The 26,287-nt window shown below is 38.5% G+C and overlaps 3 protein-coding genes across 3 annotated transcripts; 2 read left to right on the top strand and 1 right to left on the bottom strand.

The window, feature by feature from the left end:
- Window positions 1-1,865: 1,865 nt before the first annotated feature.
- Window positions 1,866-5,755, bottom strand: golph3l (golgi phosphoprotein 3-like). The gene is made up of 5 exons (XM_056742138.1): window positions 5,641-5,755; window positions 5,139-5,315; window positions 3,935-4,066; window positions 3,086-3,200; window positions 1,866-2,811 (listed from the first exon to the last, which is right to left on the bottom strand). The coding sequence occupies exons 2-5, from the start codon at window positions 5,307-5,309 to the stop codon at window positions 2,378-2,380; spliced, it is 852 nt and encodes a 283-aa protein (XP_056598116.1). The 5' UTR covers window positions 5,310-5,315; window positions 5,641-5,755; the 3' UTR covers window positions 1,866-2,377.
- A 1,382-nt stretch (window positions 5,756-7,137) lies between these two features.
- ensaa (endosulfine alpha a) lies at window positions 7,138-9,634 on the top strand. The gene is made up of 3 exons (XM_056741395.1): window positions 7,138-7,322; window positions 8,199-8,312; window positions 8,600-9,634. Exons 1-3 carry the CDS (start codon window positions 7,278-7,280, stop codon window positions 8,768-8,770), a joined length of 330 nt encoding a protein of 109 aa, XP_056597373.1. The 5' UTR covers window positions 7,138-7,277; the 3' UTR covers window positions 8,771-9,634.
- A 4,566-nt stretch (window positions 9,635-14,200) lies between these two features.
- mcl1a (MCL1 apoptosis regulator, BCL2 family member a) lies at window positions 14,201-16,821 on the top strand. The gene is made up of 3 exons (XM_056742027.1): window positions 14,201-14,773; window positions 15,983-16,233; window positions 16,455-16,821. The coding sequence occupies exons 1-3, from the start codon at window positions 14,359-14,361 to the stop codon at window positions 16,569-16,571; spliced, it is 783 nt and encodes a 260-aa protein (XP_056598005.1). The 5' UTR covers window positions 14,201-14,358; the 3' UTR covers window positions 16,572-16,821.
- Window positions 16,822-26,287: the final 9,466 nt, after the last annotated feature.

Genomic DNA, 26,287 nt, shown 5'->3' with positions numbered 1-26,287 from the left:
ATAAAAGGACACGGTTTTGGGGAGACGACAATCTTTGTAGGATTGAAGGACGATTGAACAAACACTATACTCTGAATCCACCAGTGAGTCTGAACACTGGTTTTAAAGAGACCAGATTAAACCAACAGAGACCAGCAAACAAGCTGATTTTGAGCTGTTCTTTTAGCAGCAGCAACCACAAAATGATTACAAGAAAGAAATAATTCATCTGTAAATCATTAAGATCTGTGATGACACCAAGAGTAAATCCTTAACATCATGTTCTGGGTTCATATACACACATGTGTCTCATCATCATGTGTTGCTGATTTCTTCATTTCACTTCTGTTTCCTCATTGTGTTGAGACTGAACTTTGACCACACACACACACATGCGCACGCACACACACACACACACACACTGATTAAAAAATCCCTGTCTGCAGGCTGTCATAGGGCAACAGTTAAAAAACTGATTTTCATTCCTGTGTTGCGTCAAAAAGAGACAAACTCAGCTGTTGGGTTAAATTCACCCGGGAAAATGTTTTGACCCGACAATGTGTTCAAACGAGCCGCCATACTTTCATTCTCAACCCAGCGGTCAGGCCAGTGGATCCTGGGTTGTAACTAATACAGAGCGTATACTTTTGTATTTGTGAAAAGTGCTTTAAAGTTCAACATGAACACAACATGAGACATCAGGTGGAACCTTTAATTGACCGAAACAATCATGTGTGTAAATAAAGAGATGTTTTTACTTCATCTCCACCTTCATTCAAGTCTCTGGAGACACAAAGCAAACGTGTCCTGCACTTCTGTTAAAACTGCACCCATTTCCATTCATCTGAGCATCTGAAACACGTTTGACAGCTGCAGAAGTCATTTCTGAATAACCTGTGACGCTTCTATCACTCACATCAAGACAAAAACTACAGCAGAACTAACGTCATATAACAGCAGAGTTCATTTGAAATACACACAGAACATTTGATCAACTTAAATCTAGTGTCTCTGATAATCATTGACGTTATTTAAATGATGATTTTTTTTAACCCTCTGTTGCAATCCTTTGTGAGCTGTCCACATAGACAATAAAATATTAGAGAGATTATTCTCTGTCAAACAGATTCTTAAAGTCCCTGTGAAATAAAAATTAAACCCCCTATTGTTTCATGAAATAATGAAGCGTTTATAATTTATCAGCGTGGGTCATTCTCGATTTTAAGTTTGTGTGCCCTCTAGAGAATATTCATTTTTAGATGAGGTTAAGACAGCTTGGGCGGAGCATCCGTTAACTCCTCCCCTTCAACTATCGGTCTGCTGAAAACTGGATTTTTGCTAAAATCAAATCTCTGTGATCAAGGATCAGTGACTGTGATCACTTCCATTCTGTCACGACTATCTTCACAAATGAACAACGTTTCTGAAAGTCCAAGCTTAAATACAATCAGCAGAAATAAAATGGCTAACCTGGTCTAGACGTGAACTGTACAGCAGTCTCTCAACGTCATCATCACCAACAACTCTTATGAACTTTATTCTATTGTTCTTTCTCACATCTTGTTAGCAACTGCCGTTATCAAGAATGAAAACATCTCTGCCCGCTTTGACAGACAAGGCTTAAAGCAGGCATAAAACAGCAGTAGGGAATATTGTTTCTTCTGTTTCTTGACATACGTTCGACTGAAACGACTTCTGAAATGAGGAAAAAAATGTAGGTCGGGACTTGAGTTTGTTCATCAAGTACTGATCGGATCATTGAAAGTTGGGTGATGCTAATAGATGATTCAGATTTGTAATCCAGTCTGGAATCTGTCAGTCATTGCAGCTCCGCCCTCCTAACTGAGGTCATTTGAAGGGGGAGGAGTTAATTTTTTTAAATAATGATGAGCACGGAAAAATAATTTATTTTGAATACTGCAACACTGTGCAAATAAATTTGACTTGACATTTTTAATTTCATGCTGATTTAGGGTTAGAAAAAAATGTAACTGACTTAACTGAATATAACTTGCCTTGTAATGTATATCAGTGACATTGTTTTGTCTGCACAGCAGTAATGGATTCTTTTAAGGCATTTTTATAAAAGAGACATCAATATTTTAATTAGACAAAGACATAGGCTGTGAAACCAGGCCCTTGAGTTTATGTTGAAGGAAAAGTTCACTTTGGCCCAAATTGACTTTCCATAGTAGGAATAAAAATGACTCATTTTGAAGTGAACCACTCCTTTAACCACAGCCCTTCTTCAGGCATTTAAAAGCCGATCAGATGACGTCAGGATGAGGGAAGAGAGTGTGTATAACTGATTGAAGTTGCAGGTGGTGATTGTGAATCTTCAAACACATGACTCGGTGAGGTCACGTGATCCAGTCTCTGCTGCAGGGTCGAGGGTCTCTCAGGATTTATTGAAAGATGCCAGCACGGCCCAGATCATCTCCTCCGCCATGGTCGTGACCTTAGCGCTCTCCGTGTCAGGATCGGCGTCCAGCAGACTCCTGGAACGAGAGAAGGCGCTGTCGTAGCGCTCGTCTGGAAGAGCCAACAGAGCGTTGTCCAGCACGTCTGCCATGTGAGCCAGAACGATGAGCGCCAGCATTCTGTGATTCATCCGACGAGAATCGTTGGTCCAGCGCTCCAGAAGACTCTCCTGCAGCCGCTCCACCAGACGTGTCTTCTCGTTGCCGTCGGTTACAGGATGCGTGGTCATATCAAACAACAGAAAGTTCTGCTTCTCTGTCCTCAGAACGCCTTTCTCCACCAGATTCTTAGCCAGACGCTCACGAACGTTACGGATCTGAAAGTGCATCTTCAGCGGGTTCCACGTCTCACCTGACACACAGCAAATAAACATTATCAAAGGGATGTAAATGAAGGTCAGGTGGCTTGTAAGACTTTCTTTTTGATTACAGTTTGATAGCTCTGCTTCAGTAACAGCTTCTGAACAACTGTACTGAACCACGAACTCCCAAATCAAATACTACAGCAGGACTCCTGTCCAAATACTACAGCATGAAAACAACCGTGAAGAACGGTGTTGTGTTTTTAATATTTGTGTTTTCTACGTGAGTGAAGTGTTTCGTATCAAACATCGTGTTTGTGGAACCTGTGAGAAGTTCAATCCAGTTGGCGACATTCTCTGCCGGCTCTGTTTCTTTCATGATTTTAAGAGCTTCATCCAGCAGAACATCACCGGTGGGTGCAGATGACTTCACCAGGACCTGCAGTGGAGGGGTGTGGCCAAGAAGACCAGCAGCAGGGGGCGTGGCCAAGAGGACCAGCAGCGGAGGGTGGAGAAGAGAAACATTTCATTCAGAAAAATATTAATACATTCTATTCCCATTGAAATGTAAAATAAATCTTAAAAAGAGTCTTTCACCATACAAAACCATTTTAATGCACAGAATGGCCCTTTAATAGCTTTCACTGTTGTTGTTTTTTATCATTTACAAACTTTTAACCAATAATACTGTAGATAACCAATCATACTTTAGAACACAACACTGAGTTATTTTACTCTGAATAAGTTGAAATAAAAAAACAGGAGTCAGTTTTGTTGATGTAAATGATCAGTATGATCACACAGAATGTATATGTAGATCATCACAGAGAGCATCTTACAACCATCCAGAGCACCAAAGTACCAGGATCATTCTAACAACTGCATGTTAACATGATATCAACACGTCAGGCTTCTGAAGAACACACAGACACACTGATGTGCAGGACTGCAGCTCATGCAGAATTTAAATGAGGTCAAAGACTCCAGCAGTTCAAACACTAACTAAATGAACCAGCTCGTCCTGATGTCTCTAAAGATGTTCTGTCATGATGCAATGAAGAGTCACTCCATCCACAACACACCTGCTGTCCTGTAATCCCAATAATACTGTGTACAGCCAAACTGAGTGTGTGCGTGTGTGTGTGTGTGTGAGTGTGTGCGTGCGTGCATTACCCTGCGGTCCAGCAGCTTCCTCCTGCGTGTGCTCTGAGGTTCCAGATGAATGCGTCCACGCAGCGTCAGCTCCACCATCATACAACTCCGCAGTCCCGATGAGATGCTGTCATTCCAGAATGATGTGTAGCCCTACAGTTCACATACGACACAACACTTTACACATGCACATTTAACTTCAGACGGCACTTTGTTGTGCTGATGGGAATCACGACATGTTACATAGTTCATATAGTGAAGAAAACACCTTGACTTGTTAAAGGTCCACGTGACGATACCAACAAGATCCATTATGTTCAAGAAATTACATAACCACAAATGTTGTCAGTCATCGTTTTCTCACGCTGTTGTGTCGTTCACATTTATTAACATTTATAAAGAAAGGCTTCAAAGATTCTCTTCTCTGGATCCACATATGGAAAACGGTCATGTGGGTTTATAAAAACATGTGACAGATTATTCCTTCTTTATTCCATGATGTTTGGTCAATTATCACATGAACTATGAAGAAGCTTTGACACGTCAGACAGAGAATCTGTACATGATCTGTCCCTCCCTCACACAGCCACGCACGCATACATCAGACACACACACACTGGGAACATTCTGGGAATGAAGTTCTCTGAAAGGATGATAGAGAAAAACTTAACCTCAAACATGTGTACACAGACTGCTGACACCCAGAGACGGCTGTAATAAAAGTTCAAAGGACGCTTTATAGTCACCAGGTAACAAGGAAGTTTACATTGTGATTCTACACAAGAATATGTGACGTATAACTGTGTGTGGACACTGGACACACCTGCTTAGTTCACACGTTGATATTCCATCTCAGTCATGATCATCAAGATAACCATCAAACCCCCTCACAGACTTCAGTTCACAGTGTGTTTCACTATGAAGTTCTCAGTCTGCTGTATAGTGAGCGTTTGTGTTGAACAGAGCAGCTCGCCCTCACTCACTCGCTCACACTGACATTCATCTCACATGTTTAACTGGTTTAACAAGATTTTTCTATAACAACAGCAGCTTAACATCTACACAACACTTCACCGGCTCCTGACCAGTCTTACCAGACCTGTGTGTGTGTGTGTGGGTGTGCGTGCGCGCGTGCGCCTGTCTGCGTGACAACCCGCATGAGGACAAAAGATGTCTTCATTATATTGTAAAGAAGAGGTGAGGTTTAAATGAAATCAGGTGAAACCTCTTTATCTTTGATTCCCAGCAGCAGGACTTCTTCCATCAGTGTGAGTCTCAGTGATTTAGAGTCTGTGTCCTCCTCCTCCTCATCATCATCATCATCAGGATCTCTTCTGCCCTCATTCTGCTCCGCTGGAGCCTCCACGCGCCGGTTCCGCTTCGTCAGTGTGGTCATACCGTCCTGCAAACAGAACCTCAGTTGACATTCACAAACATCACAACTATACAAACTGATCAACAACACACATCAGACTCTCACACCGATCTCCTGCACACGCTCTCGTCTTACATGACACACACACATGAGAATTCACTCGTGAGTTATTACTTTACTGTCACTTTAAAAATGAAATGATCAATAAACATTCAGCGTTTCTTGTGACAGACTTCAGCACACAGAAGTTTAATATTCACTTTTGATTGGCCCGTTGGAATTTATTCATGAAAACATGTGTATGTTTCACGATGTCATACAGGAACATGTTAAAAGATGATTTAAAACTTACCACACGAGCTGTTTATCACCGCCACACTCTCAAGTAGCGCAGATTGAGATTCTTGCGTTTACTTCCCCGTGCGTACACCTTCTCACCTGAGGACACGCCTCTCAAACATAGCAGCCAATCGGAATACGCGTCTGGTGTTTCTAAACCTCTGGTCCAATAAGAATTCGCACAGGTAACGCGAAGTGTGACGTCATTACATGCGTAACCCGGATCCAGGATTCACGTCCAGGCTCCGGATGCCTAAAACTATAAGAATTGTTTAAGCGATAACCTTTTGACCTTTGTGTGTCTTTTACGGAGTCTGAAGAATTTGTGTGTCTGAGTGTTTTTAATTAATATAGAATTCCGTAGTCAATTATGTAAAATGTCAACCTTGTTTTTACATTTACGCATTTGGCGGACGCTCTTATCCAAAGCGACTTATATTGCAGTATACTATACATTTGTGTCCCATTATGTGCAATCCCTGGGATCAAACCTATGACCTTGGCGTTTACTGAGCTACAGTTTATGTAATAACAAACATGTTTAATTGCAGATTTGTGTTTGTCTGATTTTTGTGCTTGTTCCTCTTGTACTAAACTCAGATTTGAAGTGATCTGAGGTGCTGCTGCATTGAAGGTTAAAACCCTCATGCACAGATTCTAAAGCGAAACAAATTGCTTAGTATTTTCCCCGAATTTTTTCATTTAAATACGATATTTACATCAAACAAATATGTAAACAAATAAAGATGGAACGCAGTAATCACCAGTGACCGCTAGGGAGCGTTCTTGATATCTGACTTTTCTTTGACACACGATCGATTTGTGAAATCAAAAATGAAATCTATGACATTGATCTCTTATGCCTGTTTAGTTGCTTTAAAAAACACAACACTACAATACAAACACACATTTACAATAAAAAAATATTTCAAGCACACGTTTCTTTTTTTCTTATACATTATTATAATGCAGAACTTTCATATTTACATACATACCGAATACGATCAGGGAAAACATCTTCTTAACTTTACAAATTGTAAATAATTATATTCTTAACAGAAATGCATATATTAATCGAGGTTTACGTACATAAAATAAAAAAAATGTCAGATAAATCAACAACAAAAATAATAATAATAATAAAAAAGATGAACAATATCACAAAATTAATTAAAGTTATATCTGTAAATAAATCAAAAAGGTTCAGAGATTAAACAACTGAGTTAACTTCGGCAATGAAAATTGAAAGGAGATTCAGCCATTTTTGTTTATGAATAAAGAATTTTGCGTACACAATAAAAACAATTAACAACATTTTCAAGAGAGCGCGTTTCGGGGCATTTTTAGTAAAATATAATATCTTTAAGAGTGAAATTATGGGACACATTTATGGGGCTGAAGCACACTTATCTCGGTCATGTTTCAGAGCTTCGTTTGCCTCAGAATGGAGTCGCGCTCTTATTGGTCCCTTCTGCTGTCCGTTATTGCGTGAGAATACGCCCACTCGGATGACGACAGACATGTCATTCGCCATTTCAGTGTGAGCAAGATTGAGCAGGATAACAAAAATCGCGACTGCTGCATGAAAGCCGCATTTCTTGCTTCAGGTCGAGTGAAGGGTTTTATTTTGAGTGTTTGTGCTGCGGGATCATGAACCAGGACACGAACACGACGCTGTCGTCTGAGGAGAACCAGGTACGATTACTTTCATCAATAAAAAAACACACGACATGTGTGATACAAAACACATACACACATGTGCGCGTGAAGGGTTCATTCATTTATTAATGACGGATATGTGCTGCTTTTGGGAATCACAGCCACAGGATAAAATCGTGACTTCGGTGTAGTCCCGCCCGCTATCAGAATCTCTTCGCTGTGATTGGTGCGCCAGTGACTGCGTCACACAGATGCACATGCGCTAGTGTTGTTGTCATGTTGTTATCCTCTCTTTCATGTTTCTGCTGTTGTATTGTAAACTGATCACTGTGTGTGTTAGTGTTAGTCTCTATCTGTCATTAAACAGAGAATACAAACTAACAGAATACCTGAGAACGGTAACAGACCATAAATCAAAAAACGTCTTGACCATGTACAGAGAGACGGACAGACACACATGGACACCCACATATGACACACTGTGTCCACGCTGCGCACAAAATCAAATGGACACAGAGCTTCACTTTTTAACATCAAGCCCAAAGTACACAAACATTAGAGAAACTTGTTTTCCCTAGTTTACAAACTTCCACTAAGACTTTAACCAGATTGAACAAAGGACAAAACAGAATTCCTGCCACGACAAAACAACAACCAACATTACAGAAGCTCAACATGGGAAACAAACAAACCCCTACACAAACACACACAAACTTACACTAGACGACAAGATCCTGTCTGAGACTAAAGATCACTGCCTTGCATTTTTCTGTTTACATTGATGTGTATTGACACTTATAAACCTCATATATTTCCTCTTTTCTTTTAACTTGTGTTTTTGATCAAAATGTTTATATTGAATGTTTCTGTGTATTTGGCAATGTGAAATCTTATTGAATCGTGTGTATGCAGGAGGATTGTTGTAATCCAGTATTGGATGAAGAGGCAAAACTGAAGGCAAAATATCCAAATTTGAGCCACAAGTCCGGCGGCTCAGACTTTCTTATGAAAAAACTACAGAAAGGAGTAAGTCACACACTTTACACTATAGAAGCAGTGGGGTGTTTGGACACATGTGATGTGACAGAATTTCTGTGTCTCACGATTTTAAAAGCTTGTAGTCAATATGTCTCCAGCCACATGAGAACTCTATTATTATAAAAACCAAAGAAATGGCAGGTCTTGTGCGATGAACCTTATGAAGTTGGTTGGGAGCGTGTCCAGGTGTCATCTAGACAATAGAGAACATTTGACTTTAGAGTCTAAACATTGACTCAATATTCATGTGAAGCTCATTCAATTTTATCTTTCAGCAAAAGTACTTTGACTCTGGCGATTATAACATGGCAAAGGCCAAGATGAAGAGCAAACATCTAGTGACAGCTGGACCCGATAAGAACCTGGTGACAGGAGATCACATCCTCACACCTCAGGATCTGCCTCAGAGGAAGACCACATTACTCACCAGCAAACTGGCCGGATAAACACACACACACGTGAACACACACCTGCAGCGTTTGTTCTGGGTTCACGCCTCTGTGTGTTTCTCCTGCAGAACAAGAAGATCCTCATCATATGATCATCACCTTTACATCAGACACACAGATTCAGTCTGATTCACGCAGTACACCTCATATGGATCACACACAGACTCTAGGTGTTATACTCTATAACTCTGAGCACAAACTGACGGATTTCTGTCTTCTATGTAGATTTTATGTTTGTTTGTTTTCAGTCAATGTCAATAAGACACGAGGAAGTTAAACGATTAAATATGTTGTTACATTCTGCCTAAAGAAATCAAAGCCTATCATAGGATTATGAAATGATTGTAATACATATTTATTTAGAAGCAATATGAGATACATGAACACAACCAGGTAATATAAATTCTTTACGGTTTAAACAATGCATCTGCATTTTTTGGGCAGACAGAAGAATTGTCAAGAATATTGAAAAGAATATTAAACTTATCTTAATCGTCTTGAAACTAGGCAAAAAGGGTGAATGTGTTGTTAACATGCAAGTGTTGAATATTTCTAACTGCAGAATGATGTAAATATTTCAAACGGAGTGAAATGAAAAGCTAGGGTTGGGAGTCGGATGCCGGATACGGAACCGTCCGTTCACCTGTGTGTTCTCTCATCTTTAGCTCTAGAACACATTCTGATATCATCTTCACACACTTACATCATCATCAACATCACTTCAGGGCATTATGGGAGAGCAGTGATGTCATTCATCAGTTGTCAGGACCTCCTGGTGTAATTCCATGTACAGAGAGTTTGTGTTACATACAAACCTAAAGACTTGTCGGCAGTATTTGAAATAAATGTGATATGAGTTCATCTGTGTGAGTTGTGAATCAGATCTGTAGATGACATCAGTGATGGTTTGATGTCACGCTGCACACTTTAAGAGTAAAGTCAGTTTATGTGTGGGAATCAAGCACAGCACCTGTTATCTTTTAACTAAATAGAGATGTCATCCTTTGCTTTCCAGTGACATTAATAACGTTGAGTGACACGTGGAATGCACACACGTCATACAGCAGTGATTATTATTGTCTGTCCAGCAGGTTTATCACTGACTGACACATGTCATGTAATCCTCACATGTATGTATTTGACAGATATTTTTATCCAAAGTGACTTTATTCAGAGGAATCATTTATCAGTACACGTCACATTCGTGTTCTTGACTAGACGTGTGTTCAATACTGTTTGTGTTTTTCGTCATCATTCATTTGCACGATGTTGTTACCGCACTTTTAACTACTGTAAATATTATATTCATTCATATTATTATTGTAATACATAATGTAACTGCAGTGAGATAAAAGTATCAGCAATTACTGTAATATAAAGATTGCGCTGAGTTGTTGAAACACTTGCTGCGTCCCGATTCGCATACTATCCGTCCTAAATAGTATTCGAAAATATAATTAGTGTGTCGTGGTCTGCTGAAAAGAGTATTCCAAAAAAATAAAAGTATTCCAAAGATTCCCGCATGGTCCACCACTTCCGGTAGAAATTCAAAGTGCAGAATGACGCAGACTGTCGCCCTATCATAAATGACGCACTTCATGTAGACTTAACTTGCGCGTGCTCGCCAAGTGTACGAGTCCGTAGAGTGTCACATTTGTCTTTTTAGCGCTCAGATGTCTGCTCGTGAGCGCCTCCTCGACTGGATTTTCTTCACTCCTTTCTAAAACGCTCTGATTGGTAAAGCTGACCCGGTCTGTCGTGATTGGTTCCCCGCTTAGAGTGTGTGTGAAGATGTCACACTCATATCATACCAGCCTCCTAGTGCACGTGTTTTCATAAGCTTTGGCTTTTAGCAATAAACAGTAACAATGGCGTCAACTTCACTTCATCAGTTAAAACTTGCGGATCGATGGAAGTGTAACGGTCTGCTAGAGCATGTACTAACGTCAAACTGTGTTAGATATCGCCCTTTATTTTCCTACTATGGCGTGGGAAATGACACCGGACCGAAGGGCGTCAGACCGGTTATATTAATTAACACCAAAAACAGACGCGTTAGTTTTATATTGGACCCGAGTTGGATAATAAAACGATCAGATTGACTAGGAGACATTTGCAATTAAGTTCAGAGGTCGTTTCATAAAAGTGTTTAAGAGGTAAGCGCACAAACACACAATATCAGTGTTTTGCACAGAACAGCCGATGTAAAAGGTCATGAAGCTGATATTTGAGCGTTAGTTCTCTTAGAATGTGTGTCGCTGAATTCTTATTACAGCTGTAGAACTGTGATGAAAGTGAAAGTAGTTTAGCGCGCAGCTCAGTCAAATGTTTATGATCTCTGATAGTCGAACACTACTCCTCTTCTCTAAGGAAGGCCCCGCCCCTTTTTTGCGTATTCCTGTGTGAGGAGGTTATTTGAAGCACTCGGAAGGGTGACATCATGTACCCGGGAAGTAGAGGGCTGTAGTCCGATCCAGCCGTTCTCTGTAGTCCTTGATAAGTGAATTCTGTTAAAGACAATATCTCACTTGGCACTGAACTTTGAGCTTTATCGTTTTGCGGGTGTTATTTATGCTCTAACAGCAACATCACACACTATAAAGCTTGAAAAATGGGATCGCGGGGAACGTGCTCTTTAATGCTATGGATTTTCTTAAGGTATTGTTTTGTTGTAGATGTATAGTTGTCTTTGGAATCTGTAAAGCTCAACAAAACAGCTTATGTATTATAGAGAAATATTAAATAACAACATATACCCATATTAAGAATCATGTTTACACACATGAGTATCATGCATAATGCGGAATACATGAACAATAAAAACCGTCAGCTCCTGTCCCAAATTACTACAATGAGACAACAAGTGTGATCGGAGTTAATAAAATTAAATAACGGATGCGTCATTAAATTAATAAATATAAGCACAGAGTTACCATCACATATGAAACAATGAATAAATACATACTTAAACTGAAAGAAGAACTGTATTTTGATCTGTGTTACAGTTACATTTAGCAGACGCTTTTATCAAAAGCGACTTACAAGTTGGGTAAACAATGGAAGCAATTAGGTCAAACATTAGGACAACAAAAAGCATAAGAGCAATAAAAAATGTCTCACAAAGACTACTACAGTGTACACAGCCAAGTTTAGTTTACACAAAAATGTAAAACACAGCACAGTGTTTATAGAACCAGCAAGATCATTCTAAATCATATCTAATATTGGCCCATGTAGCGAGGAACTCAAACTCCAATTGATAAATAAATGGAGAAACCGCGGGAGAAACCAGACTCAGACGGGAGGACCAGATCTCCTCTGACACGTCACAGCTGATTAAACTATTTTATAAATGCGATCAAACTGTTTTATAAATGCGATCAAACTATTTTATAAATGCGATATAACTATTTTACAAATGCGATATAACTATTTTACAAATGCGATATAACTATTTTACAAATGCGATATAACTGTTTTACAAATACGATCAAACTAAATGCGATCAAACTGTTTAATAAATGCGATCAAACTGTTTTATAAATGCGATCAAACTATTTTATAAATGCGATCAAATAATTTTACAAATGCGATCAAACTAAATGCGATCAAACTGTTTAATAAATGCGATCAAACTGTTTTATAAATGCGATCAAACTATTTTATAAATGCGATCAAACTATTTTATAAATGCGATCAAATAATTTTACAAATTCGATCAAACTAAATGCGATCAAACTGTTTAATAAATGCGATCAAACTGTTTTATAAATGCGATTAAACTATTTTATAAATGCGATCAAACTAAATGCGATCAAACTGTTTAATAAATGCGAACAAACTATTTTATAAATGCGATCAAACTATTTTATAAATGCGATTAAACTATTTTATAAATGCGATCAAACTGTTTTATAAATGCGATCAAACTATTTTATAAATGCGATCAAACTATTTTATAAATGCGATCAAACTATTTTATAAATGCGATCAAACTAAATGCGATCAAACTGTTTAATAACTGCGAACAAACTATTTTATAAATGCGATCAAACTATTTTACAAATGCGATCAAACTAAATGCGATCAAACTGTTTAATAACTGCGAACAAACTATTTTATAAATGCGATCAAACTATTTTACAAATGCGATCAAACTATTTTATAAATGCGATCAAACTGTTTTATAAATGCGATCAAACTATTTTATAAATGCGATCAAACTAAATGCGATCAAACTGTTTAATAAATGCGAACAAACTATTTTATAAATGCGATCAAACTGTTTTATAAATGCGAACAAACTATTTTATAAATGCGATCAAACTATTTTATAAATGCGATCAAACTGTTTTATAAATGCGAACAAACTATTTTATAAATGCGATCAAACTATTTTATAAATGCGATCAAACTGTTTTATAAATGCGAACAAACTATTTTATAAATGCTATCAAACTATTTTATAAATGCGATCAAACTACCCAACTCATGTCGATATTATTTGAATATTATAGGGATAAAGTTAGCACTTTGATCTAAAGAGACATACAGTGCAGTCAAGCTGTATATTTTAAATTCAATATATGACCTTTGTGCTGCTAACGCAACAATCTATACAGCTACAGGAATAAATGAATTCAGAAGGAGAGATGACAGATTTGAGAAAAATGACAGGAATCAATCATGTGATGCTGGTTTCAATAAGTTACTTCATAGAGTTTAAAGTGAAATAGATTTTTTAGATGGTTGAAGCTGACACAGAGAAAGAGAACAACACGCTGCTGATGAAATGCAAAAGCAAAATTTCCATAATGAATGTCAGTTTGACCCTGAACTTCATTCCGACCCACATTGTTCATGTAAAAAAAAAGCAGGTGAAGGGTCGAGAATGAATTGGCAGTGAGTCAGAGCGCTCTTTCTGTTTGTGTGTGTGTGTGTGTGTGTGTGTGTGTGTGGAGGGTTGAAGTACAGGTGTGTTAGACAGTATCAGGTTAAATGTTTTACATACTGGCGGATCACATGTCGGTCGGCCACTCTCTCTCTCTCTCTCTCTCTCTCTCTCTCTCTCATACACATACAAACAATATTGTCTTCTCCCTGTATTTGATTAGATTGGTGTGAAAAAAACTGGACTTTAATAATAATCTTAACTGCAGTCAACGAATTATAATTTTTTCCATTTTGTATGAAGGCGGAGCTCGTTTTCTTTCTGGACTTTCTGACCGCTCTTTCATAAACATGACCTGATTTTGACTTTCATTACATAATCTTTTCATTTATTCTCAAAGAGAAAAAGGGCACATCTTAGAAATAAACCCAGGAATTTCTAGAAAGGAAATTTATATATAGAACGGAAGAAAAAAACTTATCCGTGACGCACGACGTTCAGCGTCATCCTGTATATATAGACGTCAGCATTGTGAGCTACTTCCGCTTCACTCCCAGACAAGAGTGTCGACCATTACCGACTCTGTAACAATTGTCGTTTGAGCCCAAATTTTAACCAATACACCCCGTTCGACGCTTTATTTTCATTTTTTAATTCCTATTTAACCTGTTAAACTCATTTTATTTGCGTTAACATGAGTCTGAGTGTCACATTACGACGAACAGCCGCGCTGAGTCTTCTCACACAGGGCGCGCACACGGCGCCACTAAGGCACACGCAGCTCAAGAACCAAACCGAGGACGAGCTGGACGGGTACGCGGAAGAGATAGAAAACGTGACCAAACCGCGGAGGCCCGGAACAAACGGTCTGAAGGGATTACATCTGGACAGACGGTTCGTGTCTACGGCAGACGCCTCTCTTCCCTCAACTCCGGACCCGCAGGAGTTCGGTTCTGCTGAGTTCGAGCGGGACACTCGACAGCTTCTCGTGGATTTCTACAGGACACATACGGGAATGTGCTCACCGGGCCGGAACACTCACCACGCGTTACCCACGCTCAAACGCGTCGTGGACGACATTCTCGAGAAGCATCGGATCACATACAAAGGTAAAACACGCGCACAAGCGCGTTCATGATATTTACCACCAACAAAGATATGCGCGCTCCAAAAGCGCCCGCGACCGGCTGGACTGCTTACTTTGACGTAACGCGCCATTGTTTTTATTTTTTACATTTCGTGTTATATTTATATATACGAGAATACTTTAACGTCGTAAAATCAACAATTGCTGTATTTAAATGTCGAATTAATCTCATTAAATGGTCAATCGAAACATATTTTTGTGTTGATCTGTATAAACAGATGGCAGATCTATTTCTCGGGCTGAACCGCAGAGTTTGTCACTTCAGTTCTCGGAACAGCTCGAGTTCCGCTTATCAGCTGCCAGCGAGAGAGCGAGAGCGAGAGCGAGAGAGAGAGAGAGCGAGAGCGAGAGAGAGAGAGAGCGAGAGAGAGAGAGAGCGAGCGAGAGAGAGAGAGAGAGAGAGCGAGCGAGAGAGAGAGAGAGAGAGAGCGAGCGAGAGAGAGAGAGAGAGAGCGAGCGAGAGAGAGAGAGAGAGAGAGAGAGAGAGAGAGCGAGCGAGAGAGCGAGAGAGAGCGAGCGAGAGAGCGAGAGAGAGAGAGCGAGCGAGAGAGAGAGCGAGAGAGAGAGAGAGCGAGAGAGAGAGAGAGCGAGAGAGCGAGAGAGAGAGAGCGAGAGAGAGAGACAGAGAGAGACAGAGAGAGACAGAGAGATAGAGAGAGATAGAGAGAGACAGAGAGAGCGCGAGCTCGTGCGCGTGCCCGAGAGAGACAGAGTCCTATGAGTGGGTCACAAATGAAAACAGATGTTGTGATGTTGTGATGTTGTGATGTTGTGATGTTGTGATGTTGTGATGTTGATTTAAACCGCAGTGAAGATGTACGGGACACTGTTTTCTGTAATAACATTCACGTTTACTGACGTCACAGATGGGTGACTCTTAAAGAGACAGTTCAGAAAAAGACAAAGTAGCTCATTTATTAACCTGTGATTCTTACTTCAGTGGAGATATTTTGAGAAATGTTCAGGTGGTGTTTGATAACATCTTGTTTTGATGAGACAGATAACAGCTGTCTTCAGCTCATAGATGAACAAAAGTTGTTTATGTCGTGTGTGAATATGTTCACTGATTATAGTTTGACTCTCTTGGTGAAGGTCAGCAGTGTCTCTAATCTGTGTGAATGTCAGGCTGTGAGGACCGTGATCATGGTGATGTTTGTGCTGTTGTGTTCAGGAATGGCGCAGCGGTTACAGCTGGACTCTCAGTCTGATGACATGGACTTCATCGGCAGCATCGCACAGAAGATGTTCAGTGACGGGAGCACAAACTGGGGTCGTATCACGAGTCTGGTGGCGTTCGGAGCCGTGTTGTGCGTCCAGCTCAAAGAGCTGCAGAAGGAGAATTGTGTCGACAGAGTGGCAGAACACATCTCTTCTTTTCTGATCTCAGAACAGCAAGACTGGCTCCAACGTAACAAGGGCTGGGTGAGTTGAGTTCAGTGTGTGTCACGTCTGTTTGACTGGAAGGAAAATCTGTCTCGCACACACACACTTCAGAGAACAGCTTGTGTTTCCTCTCCTGCATAATTCAGCACGCACACGCGTGAAGTGTTGAGTTCATCATGTAAACCTGATGCTGTACTCAGTATATTTTCGTAGGGTTTATAAAGTCATGATGTCTAATCTTTGTTTCTCTGTCTCTACAGCATGGGTTTGTGGAGTTTTTCCGAGTGGAGGACATGGAGTCGGTCGTTCGGAATGCTTTAATGGCTTTTGCCGGAGTTGCGGGTATCGGCGCAGGTCTCGCGCTCCTCATTCGGTGATCTTAAACCAAGCGCTCATGTGGTGATTCTGTATTTTCAAGCGGTCTCTAGAACGGTCTCAGGGCGGCATGAGTTGTAGAGGAAGCAATTGCGGAGTTCTCGCTGGACTCGAAGACGATGAGCCGGACGTGCGCTTAACACCCCGCCTGAACCTGACGCCGCTCTTCAGGCTAACAGATTGTGCTCTTCACAAAGGAATTCAGATTATAATTTTGAGAGTATTTTTGTAATAAAATTCAAATTCCGCAAAGTTTGTGTTTTATTGAACGTGCACAGCAGAGGTCTGTGATTATAGTGAACTTCCTACAGAGAGGTTGGAGTCTGAGCTCTGCCCAATGGCTGCAGTGCATGATGGGTAATGTTATTTCAGAAGCTCATCGTGGCCCTTGTGTAGTAGTGCGGGGTAAGATGAGCCATCTGTTGTTTGACTTCTAGATGCCGAAAATATTCACTTTAAACGTACATCAGTGTAGGGATTGTCTAAAATAACTGATGAAGGTAATGGTGTCTTCAGAAATGTGTTTTTACAGTTTGTGTTTAGATGTGCAACAGAAACCACACATACAAGTGTGACATTTACATCTCAATTGTTTGAGTTTGTTTGGTTTGTCATCTGGTTCATTGGCTGATGCTTCAAACTTCCACCAGAAAGTAGACACACACAACCACACGGGCCTTATTACACAAACACACACACGCTCTCAATCTTTCAATCTCGCATGTTTCTCATACACTGCAAACAACTTATCTAAACTTATCTTCTCGGATGTTTCTCAGGAGATAAAGACTCTTACACGTCTCCACGGAGACATCTCAACCGTATCTGTCAGTCATCAGAATGGCTCAGATGAGTGTCAGGATTCCAAACTTTAGAGAAGCGAAAACGTTCTTTTCATGCAGATGCACAGATCTGCAGCTGCGGTTTGTTCTCTCAGCATGTGTTTAACAGCTCAGCTCGCCTCTTACACCAACAGCACACCACAAACATTTCTGAGAAATTCTCTAAGGTGTAGAGCAGAAGCTCATGTTGTGTGACACACACTGACAGTTTTGGTCAATTCATAAAGAACACAAGAAGAGTCTTTTAAAAGTTCACCATTTTAGACGCTCTGTGACCAATATTCTGAGTCGAATGTCCAGCGATTGTTAGTCTGTGTGTGTTTTAGTACAGACACTTGTGTTTACTGTCACCTCTCATGCTGTCAGCTCTCTCTCTTTATCTTTGGCTCTTGTCTTTTATGTTGACAACTGTCTTTGCAGAACTTTCTCAGAATTTGAAGCTAAAATGAAAACAGGAAGTGACACGACTCTACCCTCCACCCAACAGCAGAAGTGTTTGTTAAATGTGTTTATATCATACACAGATGATCTGCTGCACCTGAGCAAACCTACATTTCACTGAGCCAACAATACTGTCTCCTCTGAAATAAAATACAACTGTCTATTAATAACCACAGGCAACACATAACAATCAATTTAAAGTGAGAATTCTTTAATCTTTTATTTGAACCTGTAATCTTTCTTTATCGGAACGCAAAAGAAGATATTTAGAAGAATGTTGATAATCTAACAACACTGAACATTGACTTTCATTATAGGAAGACAAAACTACCCAGACATTTCTTAAAATATCTTCTTTTGTGTTTCACTGCTTAACAATCACATGAGAGTGAATAAATGATGACAGAATTTAGATTTTTTTTGTGCACTTCAACAAACCAGTTCATCAGAAGAGATCTACAGTGTACAGAGAGAATTATTTCTGTATAGAGACACACTGCCATAACTTCAGTGTTCAGTTGTGTAGGTGTGTTCGGAATTTAAACAAGTTTCAACAGTCAAATGATTCCAGGAACACCCAAAAATAACACACAGCTAACCTGTAACTAACTAACCCATAATAAACATCACACAATCATGACACACACACACACACTGTCAGTACAGGCAGTCATGGGTAATGAATGAGGTGATGTGAAGTTTCCAGAGCTGCTGTTACCACACACACACACACACACACACAGATCTTCACTTCCTATTTCTTTCTGATTGGCTGGTGAGTTTTCTGCCTTCTCTTAGCAACAGCCACACCCACAGTGACTTTAAACAGCAACGAAAACAAAGTTTCCCAGAAGTCAGCTGACGTGTTTGTGTGTGTGTGTGTCTGCGTTTGAGTGTGTGTTTGATCGGTGTGTGCGTGTGTGTGATATCATTCAGGCTGAAACAGTTTTTTATTAAACTTCAAAAAAGTTGATATGACAACAAGAGAGATGAGTTTAGAGATCACACACTGAATTAATTCATTAAATTATAGTTTCAGCAACAACAACATAAACACACAACTTAACTACTGGTAAACTTCTGCAAAGAATCAATAACTGTTGAGTGGTTATCATTTAATTTTAATACAATGAATAGACAATCAAATATTGATATAAATTAAATATAAAATCAATAGTTATGCGATAACCAAACACAGACTAGAAGTGAACTTGGGACTATCTGATGAAACCATTTGTATTAAACATTACGTAAGAGATCATGAAGCAAGAAAAGAGCTGTTGTGTTTTAAAGTGTTTCATTTGTGATTGTCACAGTGTCATCTAGGCAACAACCAACACCTTTGTTTCACTTACACTGTTTGTTTAGATACATACTGAAATGTTTGTACTTTCCCATAAGAAATGATCTCCTTTTATCATGTATGATATCACTGTAACACCACACAAATGACTTTACATGAATGCCGTCAGAAGCAGATGAAGGAAAACTGTGTGGAACACACTACATTAAACACTGGTTTCAAAAGTTAGTCAGGAATAATATTTGACTTTCACCCCAACATCAAAAGAAATGAATCATGTTTATTTACACAAAATTTGAATGAGAAAATAAAACTTATTATACAACACAGATTATTTTTCTGTTTTGTATGTGACATTACAGTTTGTCTCAATTGCTAACACACAATTCATGAAACAATTCATCAATTTCTGACAATTATTAACGCATTCTCAAAACAATACACCACTTGTACAAACCCCACACAAGAACAAGAACAGCATCATTTTGCAAAGGTTGAAGCATTTTTTCATTGAGAAAACACCACAAACACACAATATAACAGTGAAGTTTCAAAATGTAAACTCAAATATCACACATTTATCCATCAGTAAACATTCAGAAGCAAAACTGATGACACACACATGAGAATCTCAGGATCTTAGGAGCTCATTCGAGAATCTTCTGGGCTTTACACACCTGACTGTACACATACAGTATCATTACACTACACACTTTACATCAGAGACATTTCACTTTTCTGTATCAAGTAAACTGTACGTTTACACCCTCAAATTTGTGATTGTCAAGTTTACAAATGTGTATTACAATTTTGGCCATTGCTCGAACACTATGCTTAGACCAAAGTAACACAACAGGAAGCTTTTGCTACTATACCTTAAACACAGTGTAATCACACTTTAAACAAAAGCGCTGCTTTGCACTTCTGCAATTCTGCAACACACTTACTCCTGCACACTTCACACTATTTCATACATAAGACACTGCGTTCATAAATGAACTCTAATGGGTACCATTGGGAAAACACATCTATTCAAAATACAAAACACATTGTGTGATTGAAAACACACCTGAAAATACTTACCTACAAAACTGAACACCAATCATCAGACACAAATAGGCCTCAGTTGAGTCATTTTGAGAACGTAGCAAGCATGGAGGCAGGAGAGCAAGAGCTGGAGGAAGACAAAGAGAGAGAGGAGAAGGACGTGGTTGAAGAGGCTATGCACGGAACAATATTTCAGATGATATAAGGGAAACTTTGGTGGATCATGTGATAAATCATGACCTGGACAGAGAGTCCACCCACATCTGAGCCGCTTCACAGTCTCATCCATCATGACTTGAGAACAGGTGTATCTTCAACTCTCTACTCCAGACTGAATCTAAAGTACCGTATCACATGACCGTATCACATGAACTGCATTGCAAGTTGGCTAGTGCTCCTTTTCTAACCAAGAATGGTAGTTTTGTGAAAAACACCATTGAGATATTACAGTACTGTGTACAGTATACAGTACTGTAAAAAAAGAACCAAAACAATAACAATTTGCTGTTTCATTTTTCTACAGAATGAGTTGAAGACCTTCTGGGGTTGGTCGGCAACCGAAGAGCAGGAACTTGCCATTGTGAAAATAGTCAGAGCAGACAATGAAATCCGTCTCCACCAGCTACAGCAACAAATACTTACAGATAGGCATCATCTACATCAATCCAGTAGGCATCATCACTATCAGACGTGTCTTGGTAAAGCACAACATCACAATGAAGCACTTGTACAGGGTCCCATTTAAAGGGAGGAACAGGGTCAAAGGACTTCCACCAGAATATACAGGTAAGTGTTACAGTCCTTTACATTTACAATACACACTGTAAAAAATTGCCTGTAGAATTTACAGGAATTTACTGGCAAAAAAGTTGGCAATAAAGTCTTGTAAAAATATTGGTAATTACTGTAAAATGTATTACAGTATAATACTGTAAAGCACTTTACAGTTATATGAAATACAGTAATTTGTAGTTTTTTTTACAGTAACATTGAATTAAACTTGTATTTTTTTTTTACAGCAATATTTTGTAATTTCACTAAAGTACAGTATTTACCTGGCGATAAAGTTGCCAATTAAATCCTGTAAATCCCCCCAAAATTCAAGTAGATGCTGTAATAGTTTAACATTTAAAAGGCTGAAAAGAATCATTTTAGCAGTAAACTGTACTCTATTATTTACCATTATATTGGTGTTAATGCATTAAAAAATGTAATTTAATTTAAAAAAAACATTTAAAAAAACAAACACAAAGTCAAAGCTGTTGTAGAAAAATATTTATTAAAATAATGAGCAAATTACTGCAAGAGTGGTAACAATTTTACTTTCTCAAGTACAGAAAATCTTTTCAATATCAGTCACAAAATGACTACAAATAACTTGTTAGACTTAAAAGCAAGATTCTGGGTTAGATTAAAGTTAAAGCCAAAGTTCATCCAAAAATGAAAATTCCGTCATCATTCTGTTTACTCACCCTTAATATGATCCAAACCTGTATGAGTTTCTTTCTTCTGTTGAACACAAAAGATGATATTTTAAAGAATTTTGGCAACTAGACAATTGAAAGTAAATGGCCACCATCAACTTAAAAATATCTTCTTTTGTGTTCAACAGCAGAAAGAAACTCATTCAGGTTTGGAACAAATTGAGGGTTAGTAAACAGAATGATGATGGAATTCCCATTTTGGGGAGAACTCAAAGCTCAATCAACAGAGTGGCATTATGGTTAAGTCACATCTCCTGTTAAAACTCACATTTCTGCTGTTTTTATTCTTTTTTTGGGATAAATATTTGTGGAAAACAACACAAATGATTACAGTCCGATTGACAACATTCCCTATAAAAACATTTGAACTGTTTTAATGGAATGTACTTTTTACATTTTGTGCAAGTTGAACACTTTTTGGCAGGAGAAAAAGATCTTACTGAACAAGATTATATAAAGAATTAAGTGTCATTTTATAGACATCTCCTCATGTAAAAATGTTTACATATATATACACATTTGACAACTCACATGTTGAACCATTCAAAGTCCATTAGCCTTCTGAGAAGAGTAGACACATGTGGATTGACTGTGTTGTTCTTCTTCTCTGAGCTCTTTCCACTTTTTTTGTCTGTCTTGGTACCAGTGGATGGGTTGATTCCAACAAAACATCTGCACAAAAATCAGTCAGAAAAACACAAGCAGAAGCTTTAGGATCATGTGCAGACTAATGAAAACATACCACTTAAGCATGTATTATAAAGGGTTAGTTCACCCCAAAATTACATTTCCGTAATTAATTACTCATTAATCTGTAATTAATTTTCTCCTCTCTGTACTCTGTATTAGTCTCTGCTGGCATTAGTCTGAAGAACTGAAGTAAAAAATAATTTTGAATATAGTTATGACGCAGGGATTTGTTAAACACTGGTTTTACATGCTCTCAAAAAGAAATCCAAACTAGTGAAATAAATGAGAAAATAGCAGCATCAACGATGTTAAAATCATATATTCTAATGTTTATCATGAGCAAAGCTAACTGCACGTGCGTATTTAATGTAGTTTTGTCTCAACAGCACTTCAGTAATTATGTCTTGTCTTCCAGACTGAAAATGCTAATAAGTAATCAAAACTGGTGAAATAAATGTGAAAATAGCAGCATTCAACGATATCATATAGCCTTTACTAATGTTTTTCGTCAAGAAAGTTAACTGCACGTGCGTCTAGTTTTCTCTCACCAGCACTTCATCGGATTTGTCTGGTCTGCCAAACTGCAAATGCTTTAAAAATACTCTCTTGAGAGCAAAGGCGAATAAAACTGTAAAATCTTCAGCATTCGTCCATATTAACGATGGTTTTACCTTATAACGGTTCAGCTTCGTCGTCTCAACCGCTGTTACGGCGCGCACCACGCGATTCTATGACTCGCCTGAAATGTAAAGTTAAAGACACATTCCTTTACTAAATAAACGTAATGTTTCGATCAAACACTTTTACATCTCACTAAGTGATAACACGCAGTTGTTAACAAGTCGATAAAATAAATAGCATCTGACATGCCGTTCTGAATTCTGTTCAAAATATGAATCGCTAAAACAGCATTAAGTAATACATTATATTGTAATATTTATGGACGTAAATTTAAGTTAACTTACCAATAATTGGGAAAAAAAAGTGCCTTTTATCTTCAACTCTTCTCACCCCGCTCCAGTCAACCAGTTTTCAAACTCTTAGCCCGCGCAATCCCATAATGCCACATCCCAGTAAATTGTTGTAAAACCATATGAACTACAGTGAAAACACCTCTTAGCTGTAAATCAGTTTACAGTTGACAGTGAAATATACTGTTAACAAATATAATACTCTTTTTCATCCATAATGCATTGCGAATTACAGTAATAACTTGATAAAACAATACATTTCAGTAGAATTTTGCTGTAGAATCTACAGCAATTTTTTACTGTGCAGTATTTACATAATCCAGTACAGTAATAGCTGAAAATGTGCCATTGTATCAGCACAACATAGATACAGTCATAGAGGGACACAGGTGCTTGTGTGTTTGTGTGTTGGGGTTCTGTTTGTGTAGTACTGTAGTACTGTAGTTGTGTTTTGAGTAACGCCCCCTTACTCGCATATATGACCGCCAACCGCATGCCCGCATGTCTCTTCTATGGGCAATGGAAGAGGCATGCGGAGACATTGAGGTAAAGTCAATCCAGGGATGGATCGGCACGCAAGATGATATTTTCCCCGTTGTGAGATCCTGTGGCCAGAGCCAAACAGACAGCAGGATCCATAATCCCACTCACGCACAGTTGTATTTACAGCAGTGTATTTTGGGTTTTATTTTGTTTTATTTTTGTTTTATTTTTGCGTTACTGCATTTTCTGTACTGTACTGTAAAGTAAGGTAGTGTGGTGTACAGTATTGTGCTGATGTCATTTGTAACCTTTCAATACTTTTTTTTTTTTGTAAACCTTTGGCAGAAAGAAACATTACAAAAACTGTCAGTGTTGCATTGAGCTTCACAGAACTGATGAAGTGAATAAAAAGAGTGAAATAAAAGATGCAGTGTTTTATATAAAGTACACTAGTGCGAGCTGCTAATCTGAAAGTGTATTCATATGCTGCAAGTGTGTATCATTTTGTCATCATAGTGACATTTTGACAAAGGATGTTAGGTTTAATATCAGTTTCAATTTGACACGGATGTGAAGGGTTTATTTCCCAGTGTTGTGTCTTGTGTGATTGTGTGTAAAGTTTCGACACAATGAGCCAAAGTTTTGCAAAAAGTGTTCACGCAATGGGTGAAAACTGTAGTAGTTTTTTTTACCCGACCTGTGATTACACAGAAAATACAGAATACTTTATCAAAACTGGTCCAGAGGTTCAGAGGATGTCATATTTATTCACATCGCCTCCTATTGACAAATGTCTTCACTGTTTTGATTCCTTTATCTTCTCTGTAAGTCGCTTTGGATAAAAGCATTTGCTAAACGCCTGAATGTAAATGTCATTTGTGCAGTTGTGTAGTGTATTGTGTTGCATGACCAGTTCAAATTGTTCACTGGTTTTTAAACTGTTCTTGTCTTTTAAGATCATTTTCATCTACTTTAACGGATGTGTAATTTTTTTTTTTCCTAAACCTCATTCTTGCACTTTGCTCTATCTGGACTCTTATGTTGTATATTCTAATAAACACTAAACTGTCAAATTATTCTTGAATCCCAGTAAGACGTTTTGATAACAGAGTTGATCTCACTAGTGTCAGACTATGTTATGTTGATGTTTTGTGTGTCATGTCTGCGGCAAAACTTTTTTCAGCACGTTTGAATTGTTTTGAGAAGAGAGCTTCATTCTGACCTGACAATAGGATGTTTGCGTTTGTGTTTCAACTATTCATTTGTGTTTACTGTTTTGACAACACAAAAGGCATCATTTCAAGAAATGTGTTTAAGCAATCGAGAAAAACTGTAATATCATGTCATTCAATCACTTCAATATAAATAATATTATAAATAATAATAATAAAATAATAATTATAAAATGAAAAATATATTGAAAAAAATGAATTACATAAAAGAACAATTTGCACTCAATGTAAATATGAAAATGTAATATCCAGAGCCGTTGAATGTGGAAGTAACTTGTGTCGGAGTGACTGACAGTTTCAAACTCTCCTCTGAAGCACATTAGTCTCACAAACACATTTCTGTACAGTTGGAGAATTAACGGCTTGTTTATTCATTTGAACCATTTTCTGGACACATCTTATATTCATATTACACTCCAGATAAAATCCTCTTATAAATGTAGTCAACGTAGTATTCAGTGTACACAATGTGCTATTATATTTATCAGAATATATGCAAATATAGTTGCTGTTGTCTGTCTGGCTAAAATCCATTTAAACAGGTTGACAAACCGGATTTGTTTGGAACTGTTGAGCACTCATGAACCACATGACACACGGCGTGAGAACCAGTGTCCTCTGTTTTCACCGGCTCTGGTCATATAATGATGTGGTAATGCAGAATATCTAACTACATAAATCTATAGGGTAGGGGATAAGATATACAGTGTGTTCAGTATAGAAAACATTAAGGCCATGAAGATAATCAACCATAGCGTGTATGTGTGTGTGTGTGTGTGTGAGAGACATAGAAAGTGAAACCACGCCCACACACATGTCAGCTGACTTCTGAGAAATTAAAAGACCGACTGATGTCAACAGTTTGTGTCTGTATGTGTGTGTTTCCCTGTTTAAACAAAATCTGTGTTCCAGCCTTTAGTGACATGAAGTGGGTTAAGAGAAAGATTCCCCAGAGACATGAAATGTGTGTGAGATGTTATCAGATCAGTGCTGATGTTGTGTAAGACAAAGAGAGGAAAGTCATTATAAACAGACACTATTCAGGGTTTACTTTATTCATCTGGGATGTCCCCGAACGTATAAACTACACACACATGTGGATGTGTGGAGACTTTATTCTCATCGCTCTGATGGGCACGCTGGGAAACACACAAGTGTGGCGTTGTGTGATCTGCTCAGCTGATTCTCACTTTCATGACGTCATTTCGAACAGGATGAACCTTTA

This window comes from Triplophysa dalaica, chromosome 25 (genome assembly GCF_015846415.1).
Source record: "Triplophysa dalaica isolate WHDGS20190420 chromosome 25, ASM1584641v1, whole genome shotgun sequence".
Taxonomy (NCBI): Eukaryota; Metazoa; Chordata; class Actinopteri; order Cypriniformes; family Nemacheilidae; genus Triplophysa; species Triplophysa dalaica.
The sequence above is the reverse complement of the archived record's forward strand: the minus strand, read 5'-3'. Positions and strand labels throughout refer to the sequence as shown.